At 43.4% G+C, this 26,620-nt stretch overlaps 1 protein-coding gene across 1 annotated transcript in view; it reads right to left on the bottom strand.

The window, feature by feature from the left end:
- Positions 1-24,541, bottom strand: part of LOC311128354 (chromodomain Y-like protein 2) — a 59,205-nt gene extending 34,664 nt beyond the window's left edge. Inside the window, exons 1-3 of the mRNA XM_084160466.1 lie at positions 24,305-24,541; positions 10,280-10,958; positions 854-1,071 (exon numbers count right to left, since the gene is read on the bottom strand). Coding sequence (XP_084016592.1) covers positions 854-1,071; positions 10,280-10,958; positions 24,305-24,328 — 921 coding nt within the window. The 5' untranslated portion in view covers positions 24,329-24,541. The remainder of the gene's footprint in view (positions 1-853; positions 1,072-10,279; positions 10,959-24,304) is intronic.
- Positions 24,542-26,620: the final 2,079 nt, after the last annotated feature.

The raw sequence follows: 26,620 nt of genomic DNA, 5'->3' as shown, positions 1-26,620 counted from the left end.
GTGGAAACATCATGCTTTGGGGCTGTTTTTCTGCAAAGGGACCAGGACGACTGATCCGTGCAAAGGAAAGAATGAATGGGGCCATGTATCGTGAGATTTTGAGTGAAAACCTTCTTCCATCAGCAAGGGCATTGAAGATGAAACGTGGCTGGGTCTTTCAGCATGACAATGATCCCTAACACACCGCCCAGGCAACGAAGGAGTGGCTTCGTAAGAAGCATTTCAAGGTCCTGGAGTGGCCTAGCCAGTCTCCAGATCTCAACCCCATAGAAAATCTTTGGAGGGAGTTGAAAGTCCATGTTGCCCAGTGACAGCCCCAAAACATCACTGCTCTAGAGGAGATCTGCATGGAGGAATGGGCCAAAATACCAGCAACAGTGTGTGAAAACCTTGTGAAGACTTACAGAAAACGTTTGACCTGTGTCATTGCCAACAAAGGGTATATAACAAAGTATTGAGAAACTTTTGTTATTGACCAAATACTTATTTTCCACCATAATTTGCAAATAAATTCATTAAAAATCCTACAATGTGATTTTCTGGATTTTTTTTCCTCATTTTGTCTGTCATAGTTGATGTGTACCTATGATGAAAATTACAGGCCTCTCTGATCTTTTTAAGTGGGAGAACTTGCACAATTGGTGGCTGACTAAATACTTTTTTTCCCCACTGTAAATTATGTAGCTCTCCTGTCCAACAGTACATACATGTGAAGAAAACACTAGGTACTGACTTATTCAAAAAGGCAATGCACAGCTTATGAGTCCTATTTCTGTGTGTCAAAGCTGTTACCTATGTTTGTTGTTGTTGTGTGTGCGTACATTCATGAGTGATTGTGTATCGTATCCCCTACCTCTGGTGTTAGTGCGTTGTTGTCAGATGTCTGGCTGGAGAGCAGTACGTGCGTGAAACCCTCCTCCTTCCTGACAACAATGTCACGGAATCGACAGTTGGACTCGTTCTGCCGCACGTTGTACCTCAGCCGCTTGTCGAACACGTAGCCTTTGTCCTCTCCAAGCTTCCTCTTCACAGAACTGTGCAGATTCATCTCACCGTTGGAGAGTGTGGAGCCTGTTGGAACATATGGAGCAGAGTGAATGATGAGCTGAGTGAATGATGAGCTGAGTGAATGATGAGCTGAGTGAATGATGAGCAGAGTGAATGATGAGCTGAGGATCCATTAGGAGTCAGAGCAGTGTACCCTACTTTAGAGAGACTTTCCTGGAAAACGACATGGTGCATCTCAAGGGGTGTACTTGAGCCTCTTCACTGGAAGACTTATTCAGAGACAGCTTTTGTGCATACAGTAGTACTGTAAGTGCCAGCTCAGCTAGTGACACAATAGACATGCAAATAATATTTTAACAACTGCTGTGGAGCTGGGATGTGCATTACTGATATCCAAAAAAACATGGTCACCTATATTGCTCTGTTTGCATGTCAATAGTTGTCTATTCAGACTCTTTCTTAAAATACTCCCTTGAAAGAGTGAGAAGGCTATATCAATTTTCTTTGTCATCGGGTAACATCATCCTCATTTTGCATGCTGCTCCTGTCAGCGTATCATAACTATTGAATCAAACCCCATCTTGATTCTATTAGTCTCTCAGACAATGAAAGAGGCATGACTGCAAATGAGCAGAGAGAATGGATTCACACCAAGGCCCCAGTCTGGGGTAAACTATGGATGTGACAACATTCAAATGCAAGACCATGATCCTCAGAGAGAGACAAGGCGACTCATCTTGTTTACAGGACAACATAAAACAGCTACTGAGCACTACTGAGCACGGCTCAGTAGGTGGCGTAGCAGTGCGGTCGCTTTTATTACATCGTCCTGTGTAAATATCCCGTTTCTTGTTTTTTTTGTCTATTTTGTATATATTTCTCAATTTTTACTTTCATTCTTTAACTAAATATACTTTCCTGCAACCCGCCTCGCCCAACGTGGAAAGGATTCTATTATTTCTTTATAACTTTCATCAAGAACCGTAAGCTGAAACGAGTGTAGCCGCAATCTGAATGGCTACCTGCTATTAGTCACCGTTAGCGTCTTTCACCACTGTCCGTGGCCTACACTATCCACCAGCCAGCTCTAGCTCTAGCCTGGACAATTCGTCGGCCAGTCTGCACAGCGTGCTATCGACCCAGCGTGCTATCGACCCAGAGCTTATTGGACTTTCTGCCGGAATCACTGGACCCTAGCGCCGGATCATCACAACCAGCTAGCTAGCTGCAACCTGTTGTTGGCTGATTACCATTGCCCTATAGCAAGCACCAGTTAGCCTTGAGCTAGCCTCAGGCCCATCTCCCGGCTATCTACCGCTCTGTCAACCGGACGGGACCTCCTAGTGTTGCCACTGAGCCCCCGCCGATCCAACACGACTGGTTTGCCGACGAAATAGTCTGATGTGGTTTCAACAGGCTTCCCGTTGTGACGACCACGAAGATCCATCTGCCAGCCCCGGCCCGCTAGCACACGCAAACTACAACTGTGCTCCCTGCTAGCTGTGCTGAAGCACCAATTTGAACTGCTCTCGGACTCACTTATTGCTGTTCACTGGACCTTATGATCACTCAGCTGCACAGCTGATGCCTGCTGGACTGTTCCTTTACACGGTACCCTGTCCTGTTTATTCTGTTAAGTCTTAGCCCAAACGTTATCGCTATTTCCAGTTGTGTCTTAGCTCTCTCTAATAACACCTGTGACTGCTTTATGCCTCTCTCCCATGTCAATTATGCCTTGCCTATTGCTGTTTGGGTTAGTTCTTATTATACAATTTCACTGTAGAACCCCTAGTCCCTCTCAAACTGCCTCATATAGTTCCTTTGTTCCACCCCCCATACACGCCGAGACCGGCTCAATCGATGCCTCCAATGACGCTATCTCTTTCATTGTTACCCAACGCTTAGGGTTACCTGAACTGTACTCATATCCTTCCATATCCTTTTCTGTACATAATGCCCTGAATCTTTTCTACAACGCCCGGAGAACTGCCCCCTTTATTCTATGTACCCAACGCTCTAGAAGACCAGTTCTTAAAGCCTTTAGTCGTATCCTTATTCTAGTCCTCCTCTGTTCCTCTGGTGATGTAGAGGCTAACCCAGGCCCTGCAGCCCCCAGTATCACTCCTACTCCCCAGGAGCTATCATTTGTTGACTTCTGTAACCGTAAAAGTCTTGGTTTTCTGCACATAAATATCAGAAGCCTCCTTCCTAAGTTTGAGTTATTCACTGCGTTAGCACACTCCGCCAACCCTGATGTTCTAGCAGTGTCTGAATCCTGGCTTAGGAAGGCCACCAAAAATTCTGAAATCTCCATCCCCAACTATAACATTTTCCGTCTAGATAGAACTGCCAAAGGGGGTGGAGTTGCAATCTACTGTAGAGATAGCCTGCAGAGCTCCATCATACTATCCAGGTCTGTGCCCAAACAGTTTGAGCTTCTACTTCTAAAAATCCACCTTTCCAGAAATACATCTCTCACTGTTGCCGCTTGCTACAGACCCCCCTCAGCCCCCAGCTGTGCCCTGGACACCATATGTGAATTGATTGCCCCCCATCTATCCTCAGAGTTCGTACTGCTTGGTGACCTAAATTGGGATATGCTTAACACCTCGGCCATCCTACAATCTAAACTAGATGCCCTCAATCTCACACAAATTATCAACGAACCTACCAGGTACAACCCTAAATCCGTAAACATGGGTACCCTCATAGATATCATCCTGACTAACTTACCCTCTAAATACACCTCCGCTGTCTTCAACCAGGATCTCAGCGATCACTGCCTTATTGCCTGCGTCCGTAACGGGTCCGCGGTCAAACGACCACCCCTCATCACTGTCAAACGCTCCCAAAAACACTTCAGCGAGCAGGCCTTCCTAATTGACCTGGCCCAGGTATCCTGGATGGATATAGATCTCATTCCGTCAGTAGAGGATGCCTGGTTGTTCTTTAAAAGTAATTTCCTCTCAATCTTAAATAGACATGCCCCATTCAAAAAATACAGAACTATGAACAGATACAGCCCCTGGTTCTCCTCAGACTTGACTGCCCTTGACCAGCACAAAAACATCCTGTGGCGTACTGCATTAGCATCAAATAGCCCCCGCGATATGCAACTTTTCAGGGAAGTTAGGAACCAATATACACAAGCAGTTAGGAAAGCAAAGGCTAACTTTTTCAAACAGAAATTTGCATCCTGTAGCACTAACTCCAAAAAGTTTTGGGACACTGTAAAGTCCATGGAAAATAAGAGCACTTCCTCCCAGCTGCCCACTGCACTGAGGCTAGGAAACACTATCACCACCGATAAATCTACAATAATCGAGAATTTCAACAAGCATTTTGCTACGGCTGGCCATGCTTTCCACCTGGCTACCACTACCCCGGCCACCAGCTCTGCACCCTCCGCTGCAACTTGCCCATGCCCCCCCCGCTTCTCCTTCACACAAATCCAGACAGCTGATGTTCTAAAAGAGCTGCAAAATCTGGACCCCTACAAATCATCTGGGCTAGACAATCTGGACCCTTTCTTTCTAAAACTAGCCGCCGAAATTGTCGCAACCCCTATTACTAGCCTGTTCAACCTTTCGTAACGTCTGAGATCCCCAGAGATTGGAAAGCTGCCGCGGTCATCCCCCTCTTCAAAGGGGGTGACACTCTAGATCCAAACTGTTACAGACCCATATCCATCCTGCCCTGCCTTTCAAAAGTTTTTGAAAGCCAAGTCAACAAACAGATCACCGACCATTTCGAATCCCACCGTACCTTCTCCGCTATGCAATCCGGTTTCCGAGCTGGTCATGGGTGCACTTCAGCCACGCTCAAGGTCCTAAACGATATTATAACCGCGATCGATAATAGACAGTACTTTGCAGCCGTTTTCATTGACCTGGCCAAGGCTTTCGACTCTGTCAACCACCGCATTCTTATTGGCAGACTAAATAGCCTTGGTTTCTCAAATGACTGCCTCGCCTGGTTCACCAACTACTTCTCAGATAGAGTTCAATGTGTCAAATCGGAGGGCCTGTTGTCTGGACCTATGGCAGTCTCTATGGGGGTGCCACAGGGTTCAATTCTTGGGCCGACTCTTTTCTCTGTGTATATCAATGACGTCGCTCTTGCTGCTGGTGACTCTCAGATCCACCTCTACGCAGACGACACCATTTTGTATACATCTGGCCCTTCATTGGACACTGTGTTAACAAACCTCCAAACGAGCTTCAATTCCATACAACACTCCTTCAGTAGCCTCCAACTGCTCTTAAACACTAGTAAAACTAAATGCATGCTCTTCAACCGAACGCTGCTTGCACCCGCCCACCCGACTAGAATCACTACTCTCGACGGGTCTGACCTAGAGTATGTGGACAACTACAAATATCTAGGTGTCTGGTTAGACTGTAAACTCTCCTTCCAGACTCACATTAAGAATCTCCAATCCAAAGTTAAATCTAGAATCGGTTTCCTATTTCGCAACAAAGCCTCCTTCACTCATGCTGCCAAACATGCCCTCGTAAAACTGACTATCCTACCGATCCTTGACTTCGGCGATGTCATTTACAAAATAGCCTCCAACACTCTACTCAGCAAATTGGATGTAGTCTATCACAGTGCCATCCGTTTTGTCTCCAAAGCCCCATATAATACCCACCACTGTGACCTGTACGCTCTTGTTGGCTGGTCCTCACTACATATTCGTCGCCAAACCCACTGGCTCCAGGCCATCTATAAATCACTGCTAGGCAAATCCCCGCCTTATCTTAGCTCATTGGTCACCATAGCAACACCCACCCGTAGTCTGCGCTCCAGCGGGTATATCTCACTGGTCATCCCCAAAGCCAACACCTCCTTTGGCCGCAATTCCTTCCAGTTCTCTGCTGCCAATGACTGGAACAAATTGCAAAAATCTCTGAAGCTGGAGACACTTATCTCCCTCACTAACTTTAAGCATCAGTTGTCAGAGCACCTTACCGATCACTGCACCTGTACACAGCCCATCTGAAATTAGCCCGCCCAACTACCTCATCCCTATATTGTTATTTATTTTGCTCATTTGTACCCCAGTATCTCTACTTGCACATCATCTCTTGCACATCTATCATTCCAGTGTTAATACTAATTGTAATTATTTTGCACTATAGCCTATTTTATTGCCTTACCTCCATAACTTGCTAAATTTGCACACACTGTATATTATATGTATTTCTGTTGTATTTTTGACTTTGTTTTGTTTTACCCCATATGTAACTCTCTGTTGTTGTTTTTATCGCACTGCTTTGCTTTATCTTGGCCAGGTCGCAGTTGTAAATGAGAACTTGTTCTCAACTGGTTTACCTGGTTCAATAAAGGTGAAATAAAATAAAAAAATAAAAAAATAAAAAACTACTGAGCACGGCTGAGCACTACTGAGCACAGAGGACCAAACAGGGACCAACATTCAGCTACTGACCAAGGCAAACATAACTTGACCCATTGAGAAATTACCAACTACAATTATCATTTATTCTATTTCTACAAATATATTTTATAACAACAAATTTATCAGCACAAGTATTCTATGATCTGATTTGACCATGAGAAAAAGAGCTAGAGCGTAAATGCTGGTAAACCGTGTTCAAACCTTGGTTTGATCCCTCAGGGGTAGACCTTTCAGAGTCCCCAGACCCCAGCCAGATGTTATAATGCAAGGCCAGCTGTAAGCGTGACAGACATTTCTCCTCTGTCATCTCGTGACATTAGACATCATAGGTCACAATGTTATCACCCGACCAATAAACTATTACACTCATTGCGATGGGACCATATTGAGGCAAATGTTTTAATAAAGGCAAAGTGACACTAATGGATCCGTATAGTGGATTTAAATAGATTGACGACATTAAAGCCTCAACCCTGTCCCGCTTTCATGATAGACAGAGGTAGAGACGATAATGCAAAGCAAAAGGGACTGTAGCTAATTTGGGACCGACCACCTCGATTCGTTCTTATGTTGCAAAATTTGAAATTGTGTTTTTTACATTGGATAAAAGTAGTGATTCAGAGCTACCGAATGGTATATCATACACTGCAGTTGAGGAACAATGGGAAAGTAATTCTGCTTTGAAAGTTGATAAACTTGTAAACCCACTTTTGAGGAAATGGCCCTTGAATGTTTTGGTACACCTACTGGAGAGCTCTTCTTTGTCTACACCTATTCATCGTCGTTCACACCCTCTTAAGCCTTAGCCCCACCCATCTCTTTAGGTATTCACATGTGAGGCCATGTGCTAAACAGAGTGAGTAAGGTATTGTAGTAAACAACCAAAGATTTCAAGATTAAAAATGGTGAATGTAGTAGCCTACAATAAGGAAAAACTCCAGGTAACAATACACTATCTAGTCCTTTGCCTATATCCTAATCTGACTTTGGTGCAGGTCATGTTGTTGTTCACATTACCGTCTCTGGTAAACACACACTATATCAAACAAAATTAAAGTTTATTTGTCACATGCACAGGATACAAAGCTGTAAACGGTACAGTGAAATGGTTACTTGCATAATTGCATAGTAGCAATATCAAAAATAGAACATGTCCAAATAAAAATGTTGTATAAATATTTTAGAATTATTAGATGATGCTTCCGAGACACACTTGTCTAAATTGATGGGTCATGTGAAAGAAATGCTATAACCACCCCCCAGCCACATCTAGCTAAGTGGATGGGTCACTATTGTCTAGACATGTAATAATAATAATAAATAATATGCCATTTAGCAGACGCTTTTATCCAAAGCGACTTACAGTCATGTGCGCATACATTTTTAAGTATGGGTGGTCCCGGGGATCGAACCCACTACCCTGGCGTTACAAGCGCCATGCTCTACCAATTGAGCTACAGAGGACCTTACCACATGGAGTCTTTTGTTTAGACATGTAGGTAGCTAGCTAAACAATGAACCATAATCCCAACCCATACTACTAGCAATACAAACTGATTGACATAGCTAGCCACCATGCATGAAATGCTGTAGTATGAATCTGCAGGTAGCTAAAGCTAACCAACTAGGTTCAATGTTAGCTAGCTAGCTAACATTATGCTACAACTACCAATGCAAAATGCTTTCTGAGATACAAATAATATTACTACACAGATCATACACACAACATTAGCTAGCAAGCCAGCAAGTTAACGTTCGTTAGCTAGCTAACAGTACGCTTTAACTTGCAATGAAAATGACTTTCTGACAAAATTAGAAACATATAATATCTGAAAATGTAGCTAACTCTTACCCGTAAACATGGATGAATGCTTCATAGCAGTCTGGAACCCCTTTAGCTGACCATTTTGTTTGTACAACTTGTTTGGCCCGTGTTGTGTCAAGTCACTCCGGTTCACACTGACCGTGTGCAGAAAGTAGTCCATTACAACTTTTCCCCACTGATCTGCTCAATTCAGGGCAGCAAAGTTGTTGAGAGCAGTAGCAACACTTTTGCAGTTCTCTGTGGCTAATGTTTTATCTTTCAAAAAATCTGCGGTAGGAAGGATTATTTACACTTACTGATTAGCTCATGTTATTGACAGAAACATGCTACATGGCAGACCAATCCGAACTCATCTCTTGGCATGTCCAGCCCATCCATTATCTCAGCCAATCATGGCTAGCAGGAAGGTTCCTGTCTTTTTCCGTGGCTAAACCAACTAGGCTCGTAATTTAACAATTTTATTTGTATTTAAGACACATGAAAGTTCACATATTCCAGAAGGCATTTCTGCCCCAACACATATTTTGATCAAAATAAAACGATTACGTTCAAATGCCTCTCCTGTGAAGTAGTGACGTATGACATACGCCTAGCTTCCTGAACGGGTCACATTTATGAGCCCATTGCTGTGCCTTTCAGCTGCAAAGCAAAGGTAGATAGTTGTGAGCCCAGTGCTGTGTCTTTCAGCTGGGGTCTAGTGACTCTGGAGAGGAAAACAATAGGTGTAAAATGAGTCACGCCATACAGCGTATTGTCTGTGGAAACACACAAAGGGTTTCTGTGGAAACGCACAGATTTGTTATGCTTTTTACAAGGGTTTGAGACAAATGTGTGCTCTGCGAAAATCACTGTGCAAGTGTAATACAAGCATGCCTGCTTTTGGCTTGTCTTCGTAGTTTGACGCAAATAAATGCAGTGACTTCCCATCTCTTGTTCTAGTCAGATAACCAAACATTGTTCAACATCTTCAAAGCTCTCCCGTGGCCTAGGGCTCCAGCTTATCCTGAGTGCTAATAGAGAACTAACAGTAACAATAAAATGCATTACTGAACATGATTCACACCTAACATAAATATGAGGTGTACAATAGTACTGTGTTTCAAGTTGTATAGTGTAACACACTGTTGTAATGTGGCAATTAACTGCCTTCAGTAGATCATCAGTATGCTGTAATTTGTTCAATTTGCCACATGGTACTGATTTGCTTGGGTATGAGGTTGGACTAAAACAAAATCATAATAAGAGGGCAAAATACTACCACTGACAAACATCCAGTCTATCCAGACATTTGTAAAATAATCTAACTATCAATGTGATGACAAACAGCCCCCACACATTGTGATTTGACCCTGGCAGAGGTGGAAAGGACTTTATAAATATAATCATTAACTCAATGAGGCTAGTCTTGGACTGTGACCCAGGAGTGGAATTCACTGTCCTTATCACCACTCTCAGTAGTACAATACTGAGCCATAAGGACCTCACAGAGCATGTATTCAACTGTAGGTCACAGAGGCATCCTCTGGCAGTCTCATCTACATCTTATACATCTGGTACTCTGCAGAGATACAACCTGGTTTACCAAATCCACCATGGCATGTAGCTAACTGTCCAGGATACAATGCGTTTCCATTTCAAATGAATATTCCCATCCCACTGGAATCACTGTAATTCAATAGAGAACAAAACTACATTGAATCGGAATTGAGTGAAAACCAAAATGACAACAACAATATAACAATGTCATTTCCACTGGGCTATTATGTAAGCTAGCTTTGGCTGGCATATTGGCAAGATAGCAAGCTGACAGAACAAACCAGCATCACCTCAAGCTGTGATGTAAATGTTCCGTCTATCTCTCCCTCTGTCTATCAATCCTACTAGAAATCCTATAGTTCACTGCACATGTTCATTCAATCAATAGCTAGGGCCCTGAATGTTTTCTGGCCAGGTCACTTGGCCAGGACAAACTCATGGCCCTACTATCTATAATAAGGTATATATTCCATTCAGAGCGCATCACTTACCTAGTTCATTGACCAGTGGTGTCCCGGTGGTCTCCACGCCCCCCATCACCATCTCTACCGTGTCCTGGGGCAGTCTGTGTGTCCTGGCTGCTGCCCTGTACAGGTCAGGGTCCACCTCTCCGTTCTGTAGTCCGTTATGAGGGCCCCTTACTGGGGGCACAAACTGCAGTCCCCCCGGAGGAGCCTTGTACGGCATAGCTTTGGTCATCCTGTGTGGAGAGACATGCTTCCCTCCCCCTCCTCCTCCAGCTCCTCCTCCACTCACCTTCTTCTGCTTCTGAGAAGCTCCAGTGCCAACCCCCAAACCCATGTCCACCCTTACTCCTGCCCCAGGATTAACCCCGGCCCCTGTACTACCACTAGTCCTTTTCTTCTTGCGTGCCTCTGCTCGTGCTCTCGGGGTGTCTGGGGCTGGAGGACAGGCGGTGAGGAGGTGTGGTCCAACCCCCCCTGGGGCCCCTCCCGGCCTCCCTGGTCCCCCTGCCGCTCCAGGGGGCAGCTTGGGGGGTTTGGGTTGCTTGTGTTGGGTGTGTAGACGCAGGCTGTCGATGAACTCCTCACAGTGCAGCAGGTGGTGCTCAGGCTCCCAGGTGTCCTCCTTGCTGCCGTAACCCTTCCACCGGATCAGGTACTCCCACTTGCCCTTCTTGTTGCGCCGCTTGTCCATGATCCGCTCCACCTAGAGGGAGAAAATCAAGAAAGAGATTTTCAAATGACATGATCACAATTCAATGACATTATCCTTGCCTAATAAATCAGTTCCTTCGCCATTCATTCAAAACATTTGCACATGATACCATTTGTAATGATTTCAAATCAGAGCCAAAAAGGTACCACCTGTTACCATGTCATTCTCTAGTAAGCATGTGTAATAGGGATGTAAAATAAAGTGTGACCAGGATAGAGCTCCACTTTGAATCTCTCCTCTTTAATGTTAACATAACCAGTCTATCAGTGAATCTGTTCTGGAATTGCTGTGCTTATAGGCAAGCTCTCGTCATGCGTTAGAGAGAGCTGTTATGGGAGATAGGCTCTAGGAGAGGAATGATGGAAGCAGCACTGTGATCACACCATTACAGATGAACCAGATATCTGTTTTGTGGATGATGATATAGGATTGATCAGCAAGTCAGAGTGGGACATTTCAACAAAGTTATCTAACTTCAATAATGTAAAATGTGGAGCTGACACACTGAGCATTTTTGGCATAAGGGTAGTTATATATGAATTCAATCACTTTCTGACTGAACGAAACCTTCCATGAATGTTTGCCCATGGTAGAAGTGGTCAGAAAGTGACTTGCCAAAACATTCAGGAGATAAAGGTGCTCAGAGTTGACCCATTTTGCATACCCACCCTACCATGAAAAAATTAATAAAAAAAATAAATAGGTCATTTAGCAGACGCTCTTATCCAGAGCGACTTACAGGAGCAATTAGGGTTAAGTGCCTTGCTCAAGGGCACATCGACAGATTTTTCACCTAGTCGGCTCGGGGATTAGAACCAGAGACCTTTCGGTTACTGGCACAACGCTCTTAACCACTAAGCTACCTGCCGCCCAACATGAGACATCCATGTTTTCATCACTGGAAAAGATAAACAGTTGGGTTTGATATCATTTGAAAGCTTACAAACAGGGTTGTCAAACTATTTTATAATCACTTTTAGAGGTGAAAGCCATGTTGTGGCTATAAACAAGTGAGAAGCGTGACTCCAAACTGCTGTCTGAAAGCAATGGGCACTTTCTCATTCACTCAAGATATTTCATTGTTTTAGAAACATGAAATGAAATGGGTGATTATAGTGGCTACACTACAGTCTAGTTTGTCCATTGTGTAACAGACAGGCAGGGTGTTTTGGACATATTCTCAAATGTACAATAATTAGACTCAGGAGAGCTGGTAATGATGGAGACAATGTTTGGCAGCACTGAACAAGTCCATTACCAATGAGGAACCATTCAAATGTTCAGCGGCTATATCTGGAATACACAAATAATACAAATCACAAACCTTAAAGTGTAGACTGACACGCACAGACTCAACAAGAACAGCACACAAATAAACAGAAAAACTGACAATAGAAGCAATTCCATCCTGGCTCCAACACAGAAGGACTGGCACAGGAACGCAAATGTACTGATAAAGAGTAGATGTCAGTGGAATAGTATACACACACACATACTTCCCTGACTAAACAGAAGGATCTCTGAGGGGGAAGAATCTGTTTCAAAACTGACCAAATCATTTGGTTTTGCCCTATAGACACTTACAGTATTGTTATTTTTTATTTTACTAGTCAAGTCAGTTAAGAACAAATTCTTATTTACAATGACGGCCTACACCGGCCAAACCCAGACGATGCTGGGCCAATTGTGGACCGCCCTATGGGACTCCCAATCACGGCCGGTTGTGATACAGCCTGGAATCGAACCAGGGGATCTGTAGTGACGCCTCAAGCACTGAGATGCATTGCCTTAGACCGTTGCGCCACTCGGGAGCCACAGACAGAAGCACAAAGCACTTCTTCTTCCTAAACTCTATATTAACACTACTCAAGCCGGCCAATAGTACCAACTCCAGAGAGCTGGGAACTTCAGGGCAGCATATCCCATCTCAATTAAAAAATAGAGCAAAACCTAACATCTCAGACTATTCTAGCACAGATTAAGACACACTGTATATACAAACTTCATGAATTACTTACACTATACATACAAATGTATGTGGACACCCCTTCAGATTAGTGGATTCGGCTATTTCAGCCACACCCGTTGCTGACAGGTGTATAAAATCTAGCACACAGCCATGCAATCTCCATAGACAAACATTGGCAGAAAAATGGCCTTGCTGAAGAGCTCAGTGACTTTCAATGTAGCACCGTCATAGGATGCCAACTTTCCAACAAGTCAGTTCGTCACAATTCTGCCCTGCTAGAGCTGCCCCTGTCAACTGTAAGTGCTGTTATTGTGAAGTGGAAATGTTTAAGAGCAACAACGGCTCAGCCGTGAAGTGGTAGGCCACACAAGCTCACAGAATGGGACTGCCGAGTGCTGAAGAGCTTAGCGCGCAAAAATCGTCTGTCCTCAGTTGCAACACTCACTACCGAGTTCCAAACTGCCTCTGGAACCAACGTCAGCACAAGAGCTGTTCATCGGGAGCTTCATGAAATGGGTTTCCATGGCCGAGCAGCCGCACACAAGCCTATGATCACCATGCGCAATGCCAAGCGTTGGCTGGAGTGGTGTAAAGCTAGCCACCATTGGACTCTGGGGCAGCTTCACCATCTGGCAGTCCGACGGACGAATCTGGGTTTGGCCGATACCAGGAAAACACTACCTGTCTCAATGCATAGTGCCAACTGTAAAGTTTGGTGGAGGAGGAATAATGGTCTGGGGTTGTTTTTCATGGTTCGGGCTAGGCCCCTTAGTTCCAGTGAAGGGAAATCTTAATGCTACAGCATACAATGACATTCTAGACGATTCCGTGCTTCCAAATTTGTGGCAACAGTTCGGGGAAGGCCTTTTCTTGTTTCAGCATGACAATGCCCCCGTAAACAAAGCGTGGTCCATATAAAAATGGTTTGTCGAGATCGGTGTGGAAGAACTTGACTGGCCTGCACAGAGCCCTGACCTCAACCCCATCGAACACCTTTGGGATGAATTGGAACGCAGACTGCGAGCCAGGCCTAATCGCCCAACATCAGTGCCCGACCTCACTAATGCTCTTCTGGCTGAATGGAAGTCCTCGCAGCAAAGTTCCAACATCTAGTGGAAAGCCTTCCCAGAAGACTAGAGAGTATTATAGCAGCAAAGGAGGGACCAACTCCATTTTAATGCCCATGATTTTGGAATGAGATATTCGACAAGCAGGTGTCCACATACTTTTGGTCATGTAGTGTATGTCTCTCGGCTTCTGGGGAGAGTTGATTCCTAAAAGTACATTTGTAACGTGTTGCTGGTGGGAGATACAGTAGGACCCGCTGCACTGTGGGAAGGAGATAAGAACCCATAGGCTGACATGTAGGCTGCTATCATGGAGAACCCTTAAACATGACTGTGGATATTCATGGTCACACACACACACACACACACACACACACACACACACACACACACACACACACACACACACTGGTTGAGCATGACATTTGACAGAGCCATTACAAAGAGTCAAGGGGGAGCTTTCTCCATTGTACACACAGACACCCATATGAATAATAAAAGGTTATGTTCTATGGATCATGAGTTATGACCCTTTCAGTAGCCTATATCATTCTGTATAACATTCTGTTTTCGTAGTATGTTTATGTGTGTGTGTGTATATATGTGCGTATGGTACAGGTGCTCTCCTGTTTACCGGTTGCATGTCCACCCCCAGAGACAAACAAAAAGAAACAAGCCTAATTGGTTGGCAGCAGCTCTCACGCCCTCCAGCACATCATCTCAGGAGGGACCTTCCCCCTAGTTCCTAGTTCCTCCTAGATCTGCTGTTCTCATGGAGGCAGTTGATAATGGCACTGGAGAAACTAGCTGCAGACCTTGACGCTTCAGGTTCTCTGTAGCCATTCACGGTTTATTCCAATAATCATCATTACATGCTGCAGAAAAGTAATAATAGACTCATTCAATCTTTATTATCACATTGCTTCCTTTAGGAAGCCACACACTGTAGAATTTAAGTGTGTCAATAGACATAACTCGATATCTATGGTGTCCTCTTTCAATAATTTGTGACGGGCTCTTAAGATTGCAAATGAATATACAGTTCTCTATAGATTGTCAGCTACTAACTTTAATTGATTACCTATGTTGTTCTTTGACAGTACAACATTTAAGATAGAAACAAAATGAGTATTGGCGTTTTATAGAGAACAGAGTCTGTTTATACTGTAATCCATTTCTTGATCCAGTCCTCCATTCATTACACAACCTCGCATCTTGCCAATAGTTGTTTTTCTTCAGCAGTTAACCTTGTATCAGATGGAAGTGCCCTGACATTTAGCCCCAGCATTTCCTTGGTGTTTAGTGGTCTCATACACAATGCTGCGGATGACATGCTGTGGGAAGACAAGCAGACTCCCACACTAAGGAGCATGCAGACATCAGTCTGGCTACTATACTTTACCCTCCCCACTAGCTATGTAGCTGCCTGCCTCCAGTTCAAATGCTTTTCTCCTTTCCTTTAGAAAACATCCTCCCACCCACATGACTTCAATGGAGCTTGATTTAGCCCTAGCATCGAAGGTGGGAGGGGCAGCATGTGTGTGTGTTGGTGTGTGTGTGTGCCTGTGTGTGTACACAGGAGAGTTTAATGAAATGCATGTCCAGTGTTTAAAAGAAAAAAATGAGTAACAAAGTAGTGATTTGCTCCTACACAGGAGAGCGCGAGCAGCACAGAGCTCCACACGACATTAACATCTGTGTAACACACACAGCAAGCCGGAATGGCCGTCTGTCTCCCAGCAAGTCCATTAACACATAGTAGGACACTGAGCCCAAATGGCCATCTGCCCATTACCTGCCCATTACCGGGACATAAATACAGAGCCGCTCCACATTGATACTATGCTGGCCTGTGTATAACAGTTACAGTGCATTCAGAAAGTATTCAGACCCCTTCACTTTTTCCACAATTTGTTACGTTGCAGCCTTATTCTAAAATTGATGATTGTTTCTTTTTTTCCCCTCATCAATCTACACACAATACCCCATAATGACAAAGCAAAAACAGGTTTTTAGAAATGTTTGCACATTTATAAAAAAATAAAAAGAATGGAAATATCACATTTACATAAGTATTCAGACCATTTACTCAGTACTTTGTTGAAGCACCTTTGGCAGCGATTACAGCATCGATTCTTGGGTATAACGCTAGAAGCTTGGCACACCTGTATTTGGGGAGTTTCTCTCATTCTTCTCTGCAGATCCTCTCAAACTCTGCACATCTATTTTCAGGTCTCTCCAGAGATGTTCGATCAGGTTCAAGTCCGGGCTCTGGCTGGGCCACTCAAGGACATTCAGAGACTTGTCCCGAAGCCACTCCTGCATTATCTTGGCTCTGTGCTTATGGTCGTTGTCCTGTTGGAAGGTGAACCTTCACCACAGTCTGAGGTCCTGAGTGCTCTGGAGCAGGTTTTCATCAAGGATCTCTCTGTACTTTGCATATTTCCCTCGATCCTGACTAGTCTCCCAGTCCCTGCCGCTGAAAAACATCCCCACAGCATGATGCTGCCACCACCATGCTTTACCGTAGGGATGGTATTGGCCAGGTGATGAGCGGTGCCTGGTTTCTTCCAGACGTGATGCTTGGCATTCAGGCCAAAGAGTTCAATCTTGGTTTAATCAGACCAGAGAATCTTGTTTCTCATGGTCTGAGAGTCCTTTAGGTGCCTTTTGGAAAATTCCAAGTGGGCTGTCATGTGTCTTTTACTGAGGAGTGGCTTCCGCCTGGCCACTCTACCATAAAGGCCTGATTGGTGGAGTGCTGCAGAGATGGTTGTCCTTCTGGAAGGTTCTACCATCTCCACAGAGGAGCTCTGTCAGAGTGACCATCGAGTTCTTGGTCACGTCCCTGACCAAGGCCCTTCTCCTCCAATTGCTCAGTGGCGGCCAGCTCTAGGAAGAGTCTTGGTGGTTCCAAACTTCTTCCATTTAAGAATGAAGGAGGCCACTGTGTTCTTGGGGACCTTCAATGCTGCAGAATTTTTTGGTACCCTTCCCCAGATCTGTGCCTCGACACAATTCTGTCTCGGAGCTCAACGGACAATTCCTTCGACCTCATGGCTTGGTTTTTGCTCTGACATGCACTGTCAACTGTGGGACCTTTCCAAATCATGTCCAATCAATTGAATTTACCACAGGTGGACTCCAATCAAGTTGTAGAAACATCTCAAGGATGATCAATGGAAACACGATGAACCTGAGCTCAATTTCGAGTCTCATAGCAAATGGTCTGAATACTTATGTAAATAAGGTATTTCTGTTTTTTATTTTTAATAAATTAGCAAAAAGTTCTAATAAAAGCTTTGTCATTATGGGGAATTGTGTGTAGATTGATGAGGATTTTTTTGTATTTAATCCATTTTAAAATAAGGCTGTAACATAACAATATGTGGAAAAAGTGAAGGGGTCTGAATACTTTCTGAATGCACTGTACACAGTGTATCATATTAAGCCTGAATGGTGGTCTGTGCCCAGCTTGCTCATTACCAGAGAGAGGAGTGATATTAAAGAGACATGTGCTGTGGAGAGTCTTCACCTCATTCCCTGAAGCCAGCTGCTTCTTACAGCGCCATGGTGGCCCTGGCCAGTCTGCTCCTTCTGACAATGACCACCCCCAAGGGGGACAATCAGCAGGGGGCAGACGTTCAATCTCAGTAGCGCACACACACACACACGTGTGCATGCACATACACACGCATGCACACAGACACACAGACACACACACACACACACAGTTGGGCTGGTGTAATGAGACCGTAACATCCTCTTTCTCACTCTGACGTTAAGGGCCATTGTTAGTGGCCGGACCTGACATGTCACCCTGCTGGGTTCTTACTTCCAAATTGATTCTTTCTGTATGCCTGTTGGCCAACTATTCAATAGGAACCACAAGCCAAGAACACTGATTACATGTACATTTGCAGACAAGTGGACATAAACACGAGAAACAAAAAGAAACACACACACACACACACCTCTTCCATTCCCTTTGCATTCCAACTAGGCTATCAGGCTAATATTTAATGTTGAAGGTTTTAGGTGTGGATGTGGAGCTGTTGAGCTCCAGCAGTGACGAATGCTCCTGCCTCCCGAGGTGCTGTGCACATTAGTATGACTAAACAACCTAAGATGGGCGAGCAGCAGGGGTGTCATGAAGAGACCATTACGATGCTTACTGCCCAGCGGTCACACTAACCAGATCAAAGCAGACTTCAGAGAGAGAGAGAGAGAGGAGGGGGAAAACACTCTCCTTCCTCAGGTTAGTAAAACAGACAAGGGGAGTGGGTTGGAGAGGGGTTCAACAACACACAATACATGACTATGAGCTGGCAGGGCATCAGTGGAGGTGGAGATGCCTATCCTGAGCTGCCAAAAGCCTCTGAGCCTCCAGTTCACAGTACCCAGAGCCTGGGTATAGCAGGAACACACTGAGGCCTGCCAGGGCCGAGTACTGCAATTGAAAAGGTGTCATAGGGGTTAATTTAGTCCTTCTAAATTAAATTTGTGTTTGTTTGTGGTGAACACAGAATTCATGAAAGAAGCCAAATCTCAAATTAAGCAATGGGCTTGAACACATTGTGAGTATACGGTCTCTGAGACAGCTTCAGTGTATTTGGCGGCCCATTAAGTGCTGTGTATCAGAGAGAAGCAGAAAGAGAAGCAGAGAGAGAGAGAGAGAAGCAGAGAAATTAATGTTTGAGTGATGGTGCATAAGAAAGTAGCATAATTGTACAATCATAGGCCTATCATATTTCAAAGATATTCCTCTGAAATCTTTGTGAAATTAAGTTGAGACATGATCTTGAAATATCAATAATTCTAAGCTCTTCAATGTTTCAAATTCGATGCACACCATTTTGATTCAACATGCATGGCATTTAACTGGGTGTATAGGCCTAGATGTTTCAGTTCCTAATTGGAAAGTACAAAAACTATAGTTCAAATTCCTCTTCTGCACATCATAGCTTCTTAGTTATTCTAAACTAAGTGTATCATAGGCCTATAGTTTGTTAGGTAGCCTAACACACCTTCATATGTAACACACTTACAGACCTACATTTCCTGAATCAAATTCATGAGCCATACAGAAGGACACTATTGATAGTGAAGTCTTCCTCTCATGCTTTTATTACCATGAGGTTTAACCAGCTCACCTCACCTCGCTTACTGGAATACACAGATCTATGTGCAAAAAAGGCACGTCTAGAAGGAACCTGTGCTGTCAATTTCAATAAGTGATCGTCATCGTTTTGACCGTCAGAAATTGCACATTTACGTTGTAGCCAATTAATATGCCATACGAAATGTGACCAGGGCTTGTTAGGTTACAGTGGGGAAAAAAGTATTTAGTCAGCCACCAATTGTGCAAGTTCTCCCACTTAAAAAGATGAGAGAGGCCTGTAATTTTCATCATAGGTACACGTCAACTATGACAGACAAAATGAGAAAAATAATTCCAGAAAATCACATTGTAGGATTTTTAATGAATTTATTTGCAAATTATAGGGGAAAATAAGTATTTGGTCAATAACAAAAGTTTCTCAATACTTTGTTATATACCCTTTGTTGGCAATGACACAGGTCAAACGTTTTCTGTAAGTCTTCACAAGGTTTTCACACACTGTTGCTGGTATTTTGGCCCATTCCTCCATGCAGATCTCCTCTAGAGCAGTGATGTTTTGGGGCTGTCGCTGGGCAACACGGACTTTCAACTCCCTCCAAAGATTTTCTATGGGGTTGAGATCTGGAGACTGGCTAGGCCACTCCAGGACCTTGAAATGCTTCTTACGAAGCCACTCCTTTGTTGCCCGGGCGGTGTGTTTGGGATCATTGTCATGCTGAAAGACCCAGCCACGTTTCATCTTCAATGCCCTTGCTGATGGAAGGAGGTTTTCACTCAAAATCTCACGATACATGGCCCCATTCATTCTTTCCTTTACACGGATCAGTCGTCCTGGTCCCTTTGCAGAAAAACAGCCCCAAAGCATGATGTTTCCACCCCCATGCTTCACAGTAGGTATGGTGTTCTTTGGATGCAACTCAGCATTCTTTGTCCTCCAAACACGACGAGGAGTTTTTACCAAAAAGTTCTATTTTGGTTTCATCTGACCATATGACATTCTCCCAATCCTCTTCTGGATCATCCAAATGCAATCTAGCAAACTTCAGACGGGCCTGGACATGTACTGGCTTAAGCAGGGGGACACGTCTGGCACTGCAGGATTTGAGTCCCTGGCGGTGTAGTGTGTTACTGATGGTAGGCTTTGTTACTTTGGTCCCAGCTCTCTGCAGGTCATTCACTAGGTCCCCCTGTGTGGTTCTGGGATTTTTGCTCACCGTTCTTGTGATCATTTTGACCCCACGGGGTGAGATCTTGCGTGGAGCCCCAGATCGAGGGAGATTATCAGTGGTCTTGTATGTCTTTCATTTCCTAATAATTGCTCCCACAGTTGATTTCTTCAAACCAAGCTGCTTACCTATTGCAGATTCAGTCTTCCCAGGCTGGTGCAGGTCTACAATTGTGTTTCTGGTGTCCTTTGACAGCTCTTTGGTCTTGGCCATAGTGGAGTTTGGAGTGTGACTGTTTGAGGTTGTGGACAGGTGTCTTTTATACTGATAACAAGTTCAAACAGGTGCCATTAATACAGGTAACGAGTGGAGGACAGAGGAGCCTCTTAAAGAAGAAGTTACAGGTCTGTGAGAGCCAGAAATCTTGCTTGTTTGTAGGTGACCAAATACTTATTTTCCACCATAATTTGCAAATAAATTCATAAAAAATCCTACAATGTGATTTTCTGGATTTCTTTTTCTCAATTTGTCTGTCATAGTTGACGTGTACCTATGATGAAAATTACAGGCCTCTCTCGTCTTTTTAAGTGGGAGAACTTGCAAAATTGGTGGCTGACTAAATACTTTTTTCCCCCACTGTATATAGAGCAACAGACCTCCCATCATTTAAGTGCATTTCTCATGACTAAATCGTTTTTTTAAAGGTCAACCTTTTACTGTGCAATGATTAAAATGGTTGAATATAGATTCAAACTCCTGAAGAGGAGTATTTCGTGGAAAGTGGACATGCACATTTTCCAACTATGTCAGCAAAAAGGAAATGTAGGCCTTATGACAATGTTATTACTCATGACAAAAAATTACTCATTATTACTAATAGCTCAGTTGGTAGAGCATGGGGGTTGCAATGCCAGGGTTGTGGGTTCGATTCCCACAGGGGGCCAGTATGGAAAAAGTACGAAAATGTGTGCACTCAATACTGTAAGTTGCTCTGGATAAGAGCATCTGCTAAATGCCTAAAATGTAATGAATAAGAATTATAATCAATCTCTACAGCCTAAGGAAAACAGTCAAATGGTGATAATTTCAGAAGCCATTTAAATTGACTCAACCATTTCTCAAAGCAATAGTGAAACAATGTAACAGAGAATTCCTAGCCAATAAATCAGAGGAAAGCACACATTTTAGTTATGACAACAAACAACAGGAAATAGCTCACAGCTGAGAACAAGCACTGATGTCAACCTGGCCAACAGTTGATGGTGACATGCCACACAGTAGGTCAAGTGCAAGGCAACTTATTTACCTACAGTTGAAGTCGGAAGTTTACATACACCTTAGCCAAATACATTTAAACTCAGTTTTTCACAATTCGTGACATTTAATCCTAGTAAAAATGCCCTGTCTTAGGTCAGTTAGGATCACCACTTTATTTTAAGTTGTGAAATTTCAGAATAATAGTAGAGAGAATTATTTATTTCAGCTTTTATTTCTTTCATCACATTCCCAGTGGGTCAGAAGTTTACATACATTCAATTAGTATTTGGTAGCATTGCCTTTAAATTGTTTAACTTGGGTCAAACGTTTCGGGTAGCCTTCCACAAGCTTCCCACAATAAATTGGGTGAATTTTGGCCAATTCCTCCTGACAGAGCTGGTGTAACTGAGTCAGGTTTGTAGGCCTCCTTGCTCGCACACGCTTTTTCAGTTCTGCCGACAAATTTTCTATAGGATTGAGGTCAGGGCTTTGTGATGGCCACTCCAATACCTTGACTTTGTTGTCCTTAACCATTTTGCCACAACGTTGGAAGTATGCTTGGGTTCATTGTCCATTTGGAAGACCCATTTGCGACCAAGCTTTAACTTCCTTGAGATGTTGCTTCAATATATCCACATAATTTTCCTTCCTCATGATGCCATCTATTTTGTGAAGTGCACCAGTCCCTCCTGCAGCAAAGCACCCCCACAGCATGATGCTGCCACCCCCGTGCTTCACGGTTGGGATGGTGTTCTTCGGCTTGCAAGCGTTCCCCTTTTTCCTCCAAACATAATGATGGTCATTATGGCCAAACAGTTCTATTTTTGTTTCATCAGACCAGAGGACTTTTCTCCAAAAAGTACGATCTTTGTCCCCATATGCAGTTGCAAACCGTAGTCTGGCTTTTTTATGGCGGTTTTGGAGCAGTGGCTTCTTTCTTGTTGAGCGGCCTTTCAGGTTATGTCGATATAGGACTTGTTTTACTGTGGATATAGATACTTTTGTACCTGTTTCCTCCAGCATCTTCACAAGGTCCTTTGCTGTTGTTCTGGGATTGATTGGCACTTTTCGCACCAAAGTACGTTCATCTCTAGGAGACAGAACGCGTCTCCTTCCTGAGCGGTATGACGGCTGCGTGGTCCCATGGTGTTTATACTTGCGTACTATTGTTTGTACAGATGAACGTGGTACCTTCAGGCGTTTGGAAATTGCTCCCAAGGATGAACCAGACTTGTGGAGGTCTACAATTTATTTTCTGAGGTCTTGGTTGATTTATTTTGATTTTCCCATAATGTCAAGCAAAGAGGCACTGAGTTTGAAGGTAGGCCTTGAAATACATCCACAGGTACACCTCCAATTGACTCAAATTATGTCAATTAGCCTATCAGAAGCTTCTAAAGCCAAGACATCATTTTCTGGAATTTTCCAAGCTGTTTAAAGGCACAGTCAACTTAGTGTACTTCTGACCCACTGGAATTGTGATACAGTGAATTATAAGTGAAATAATCTGTCTGTAAACAATTGTTGGAAAAATTACTTGTGTCATGCACAAAGTAGATGTCCTAACCGACTTGCCAAAACTATAGTTTGTTAACAAGAAATGTGTGGAGTGGTTGAAAAACGAGTGTTAATGACTCCAACCTAAGTGTATGTAAACTTCTGACTTCAACTGTATCTGGTGATGATCAGGCAATCCGACTAGTTTATGACCTTGTAATGCAACTGGTATCGGCTACCGGTGAAAATAAACTAAAACATGATCGCATGACATCACTCCTCCAATAAATTAGAGTTGGAGTCAGCAACATTGTCAACAATAGGCCCACAATAAGCACAAGACTAGCATGGAAGACTGACCAAGTTGTTGGCAGCAATAAGTCCAATCTATCACCATAAAAGTCATGCCATCCCATTGGATCAAAACTGGTTGAATCAACTTTGTTTCCACATCATTTCAACCCCCCAAAGAAATCAATGTGATGACGTTGAATCAACGTGGAAAACTGATTGGATTTGCAAAAAGTCATCAACATAAGGGCATTTTTTTCCCACCCAACTTTTAACCTAAATCCAACAAAAAAAGGCACCATGTCATTGATTTCACGTTGAATTCACGTTAGTTGAAAACTCAACCAAATGTAGGCCTAAATCAAAACTAGACGTTGAACTTAAGTCTGTGACCAGTGGGATGTGCGCGTAATCATCGAGACCTTCTAGGCTATTCCATCCATCCATCACCCAACATTTAGCTAACTTTGAGCCCCGGAATTGTTGAGGAGCACATTCTGGCACGCCAAATTCATCATCTAGTTAAACCACAATAACTCCATCGAAGCTTCTCCACTACATTGTTGTCACCTCCACTAAATGTTTGCTAGGCTAATCATAAATTGTCTATCCTCTGGCATGCGCACCTTCCTAACCATCACCCGTCTGGAGCTATTCACCGTGTCCGTTTAGTGCTCCTGTCACTTTATCATGACTTTCAACTCGCGCGACCGACATGGAGTTTATATTTTATGATCTTATCGCGAACTCGAACACTCAAAACTCTATACAATTCACCCGATACAAAAGTCGCCGAGGCACATTGAAAAAAAGACGAGCCTCATCTTCTCGAGAGGGTTGGTTAGTTTCGCCTGTTAAAAGGTTTAGGACATCGTTTTTTCTCTATAAACGAGGACCTCCCCTTACTTCCTAATTCCAGTATTCGTCGATATTACAGAGTATTTCGCTTAGACATGGTTTCACAGTACCTCGTAAAGGTCTCCGGAAGCCATCCTGCGGTGCGGACTTCGGCGGCGCGGCGTTCTTGCTTGCCTTGTTGGCTTTTTTGGATCCTATTCGCTCGGTGTTTTGGCCGATAGACTGGTATTAGCGAACAGCCTTGTTATTCTGAGCCAGCCGCAGTAGCAGATCATCAGACAGTGTCAATCGAGCCCGGCGCTCTGCGATGGATCGCTCTTCACTTAAAACAAACAACCAAGGGGAGATTGGGGCGGTGTTGTTTATTCAGTGCGGAGTGGATGACTGAAATTAGTCAACGTATGAACGTAATCATGTGTGAAATGCGCTCCAGTCCCCTGCGCTGTAGAGGTAGCCCAATCTCCATGAACCAAATGGATGATGAAGAGACGTCTTCAGTTGAGGGACACCAAATGATGAGTCCAATTTGCTTTCCTTTCCTGTCTGTCCAGTTGGATTGACATGATCATTTGAAGATCTAATTGGTTTTATAATCAATTTCACCTAGCACATTTGTTATTGTGAGTAATGCGAAGTAGTACATTTGATTAGAGAACTGTCATTGCTCATTATAGTAGACATATTGTCCTCTTCCATTTTACTGCCATGTTAAAATGACATGTTGACCCTGACACTCACTGTAATGAATGTTCTCCATGTAATAACATAGTTGTTAACATTTATTTACCCTAAATGAGATAGGCCTACTTTTCCAATACTGAATGGGTTACCTTTACTCATTAGGTGTAAATGATATGCTGAATAAAATAGGCCTGCTCCTCTGAATACCTTCGTGTTTTAGTTGGTGCCTAAACTCAACTGGTTATTAATTTAATTAAGAATACGATTATTATTGCTTTTTCGATACTGACATAGTGTGGACTCACATTTGTTTGTTTTTATTTCAAAGCAGAATCCTGCAGAACCTGTTGCTTTCCACATCCAGGGTTGCTCAGCCTTGACTTGATAAATGGGCAATAGCCACAATGCAATTATTGACAGTTTACAGTTTAGTGGAAAGTGTATGAGGGAAATAGATAGATCATTTTGATATTATTGCTCTATATTGATTATAATCCGAGAGCACTTTAGGTACTCCTTACAACTTGGTGTCCTGTGATACCCATTTAACTGGCTGTGGTTTGTTTCATATTAAACTCTTATTAAATGCTCAACACACATTTAGCCCCTACTCACCAGATATTTAGAGATACTTGGTTTCTCTCCACAGAGACAGACCATAGGGTTATTTGTGTTCCAGTAGGGCTGTGTGTGGCTGACCACAAACCATACCCTTCAACCCCACCCGCAACAATGGCCTCTAAGCCAGCACAGCAGCACGGTTTATGGGAAATTAGGGCTTGTGGTTCTTCCTGTGACCCCATTTACTGTCCGCTGTCTGCGTCTCTCTCTCCTACTGCAGTTCATACAGCCTCATTCTGAATCATGGGTTTTCCGTGGCCATTTTATGACCACATTTATTTTAAATGACAGGCCAAATAGACCCTGGAGTTTCCTCAATGTGGTCAGAGGATGACACCATTTATAACTGTATAACAAACCCTCTTGGAGTATGAAACAAGTGCTGAAAATGTGTGAGAATGATTTGTAGGGATGTTACTGGCATGTTAAAACATTGACCTCAGACATGTTTTTCCTTTAAAATTAAGGACATCTCTAGCATTAAGGGAATGAGGAAATGACAGAGGAGGAAGTGTAGTCTAAATAGATTCCAGTTTGCTGTATGAGATCCCTCTGAGGATAAGTTACCTTTTCCATTTGCTGAAAACCAAACTGGTTGGACTGTTTAGCCGGAGGTACACCAACACCAAGTCTATCATATGCTGCCAGCGGCTCTGCATTTCATTTTATTTGGCATGACTAGGCAAAGTGTTATATGACAGGTTTTAAAGCAAGGCCAAAACTGAGAGAGGGAGAGGGAATAATAAGAAATTACACCCCTGTAAAAGTTTAATTATCTGTATTTCTAGTTGTGAAACCACTATATGTTATTGGTATGATGGACACAAACATCTACCTTCTACAAAACCGCTGTAGGCCTATCATGTACAGTACTACTAAGATATAATGGGGTTATAACTTATAAGTGCTCCTGATAAGTGCTACAATGCCTTATGACTGCATAATAACCCATCGTACCTTTTGACCTTAAGTAACATGTTACTGCTGCTTTGGCAAACGCACATGTTTAGCCATGGCTATTTACAGACCATGACAAAGGGTTTATGCCCTTCACTGTTAGAATGACAACACAATTATCAGGCACAACGGAAAGTGTGCCCTTTTGAACACATGATGTCAGCTCT

This window comes from Coregonus lavaretus (assembly GCF_964263955.1).
Source record: "Coregonus lavaretus genome assembly, chromosome: 4".
Taxonomy (NCBI): domain Eukaryota; kingdom Metazoa; phylum Chordata; class Actinopteri; order Salmoniformes; family Salmonidae; genus Coregonus; species Coregonus lavaretus.
The sequence above is the reverse complement of the archived record's forward strand: the minus strand, read 5'-3'. Positions and strand labels throughout refer to the sequence as shown.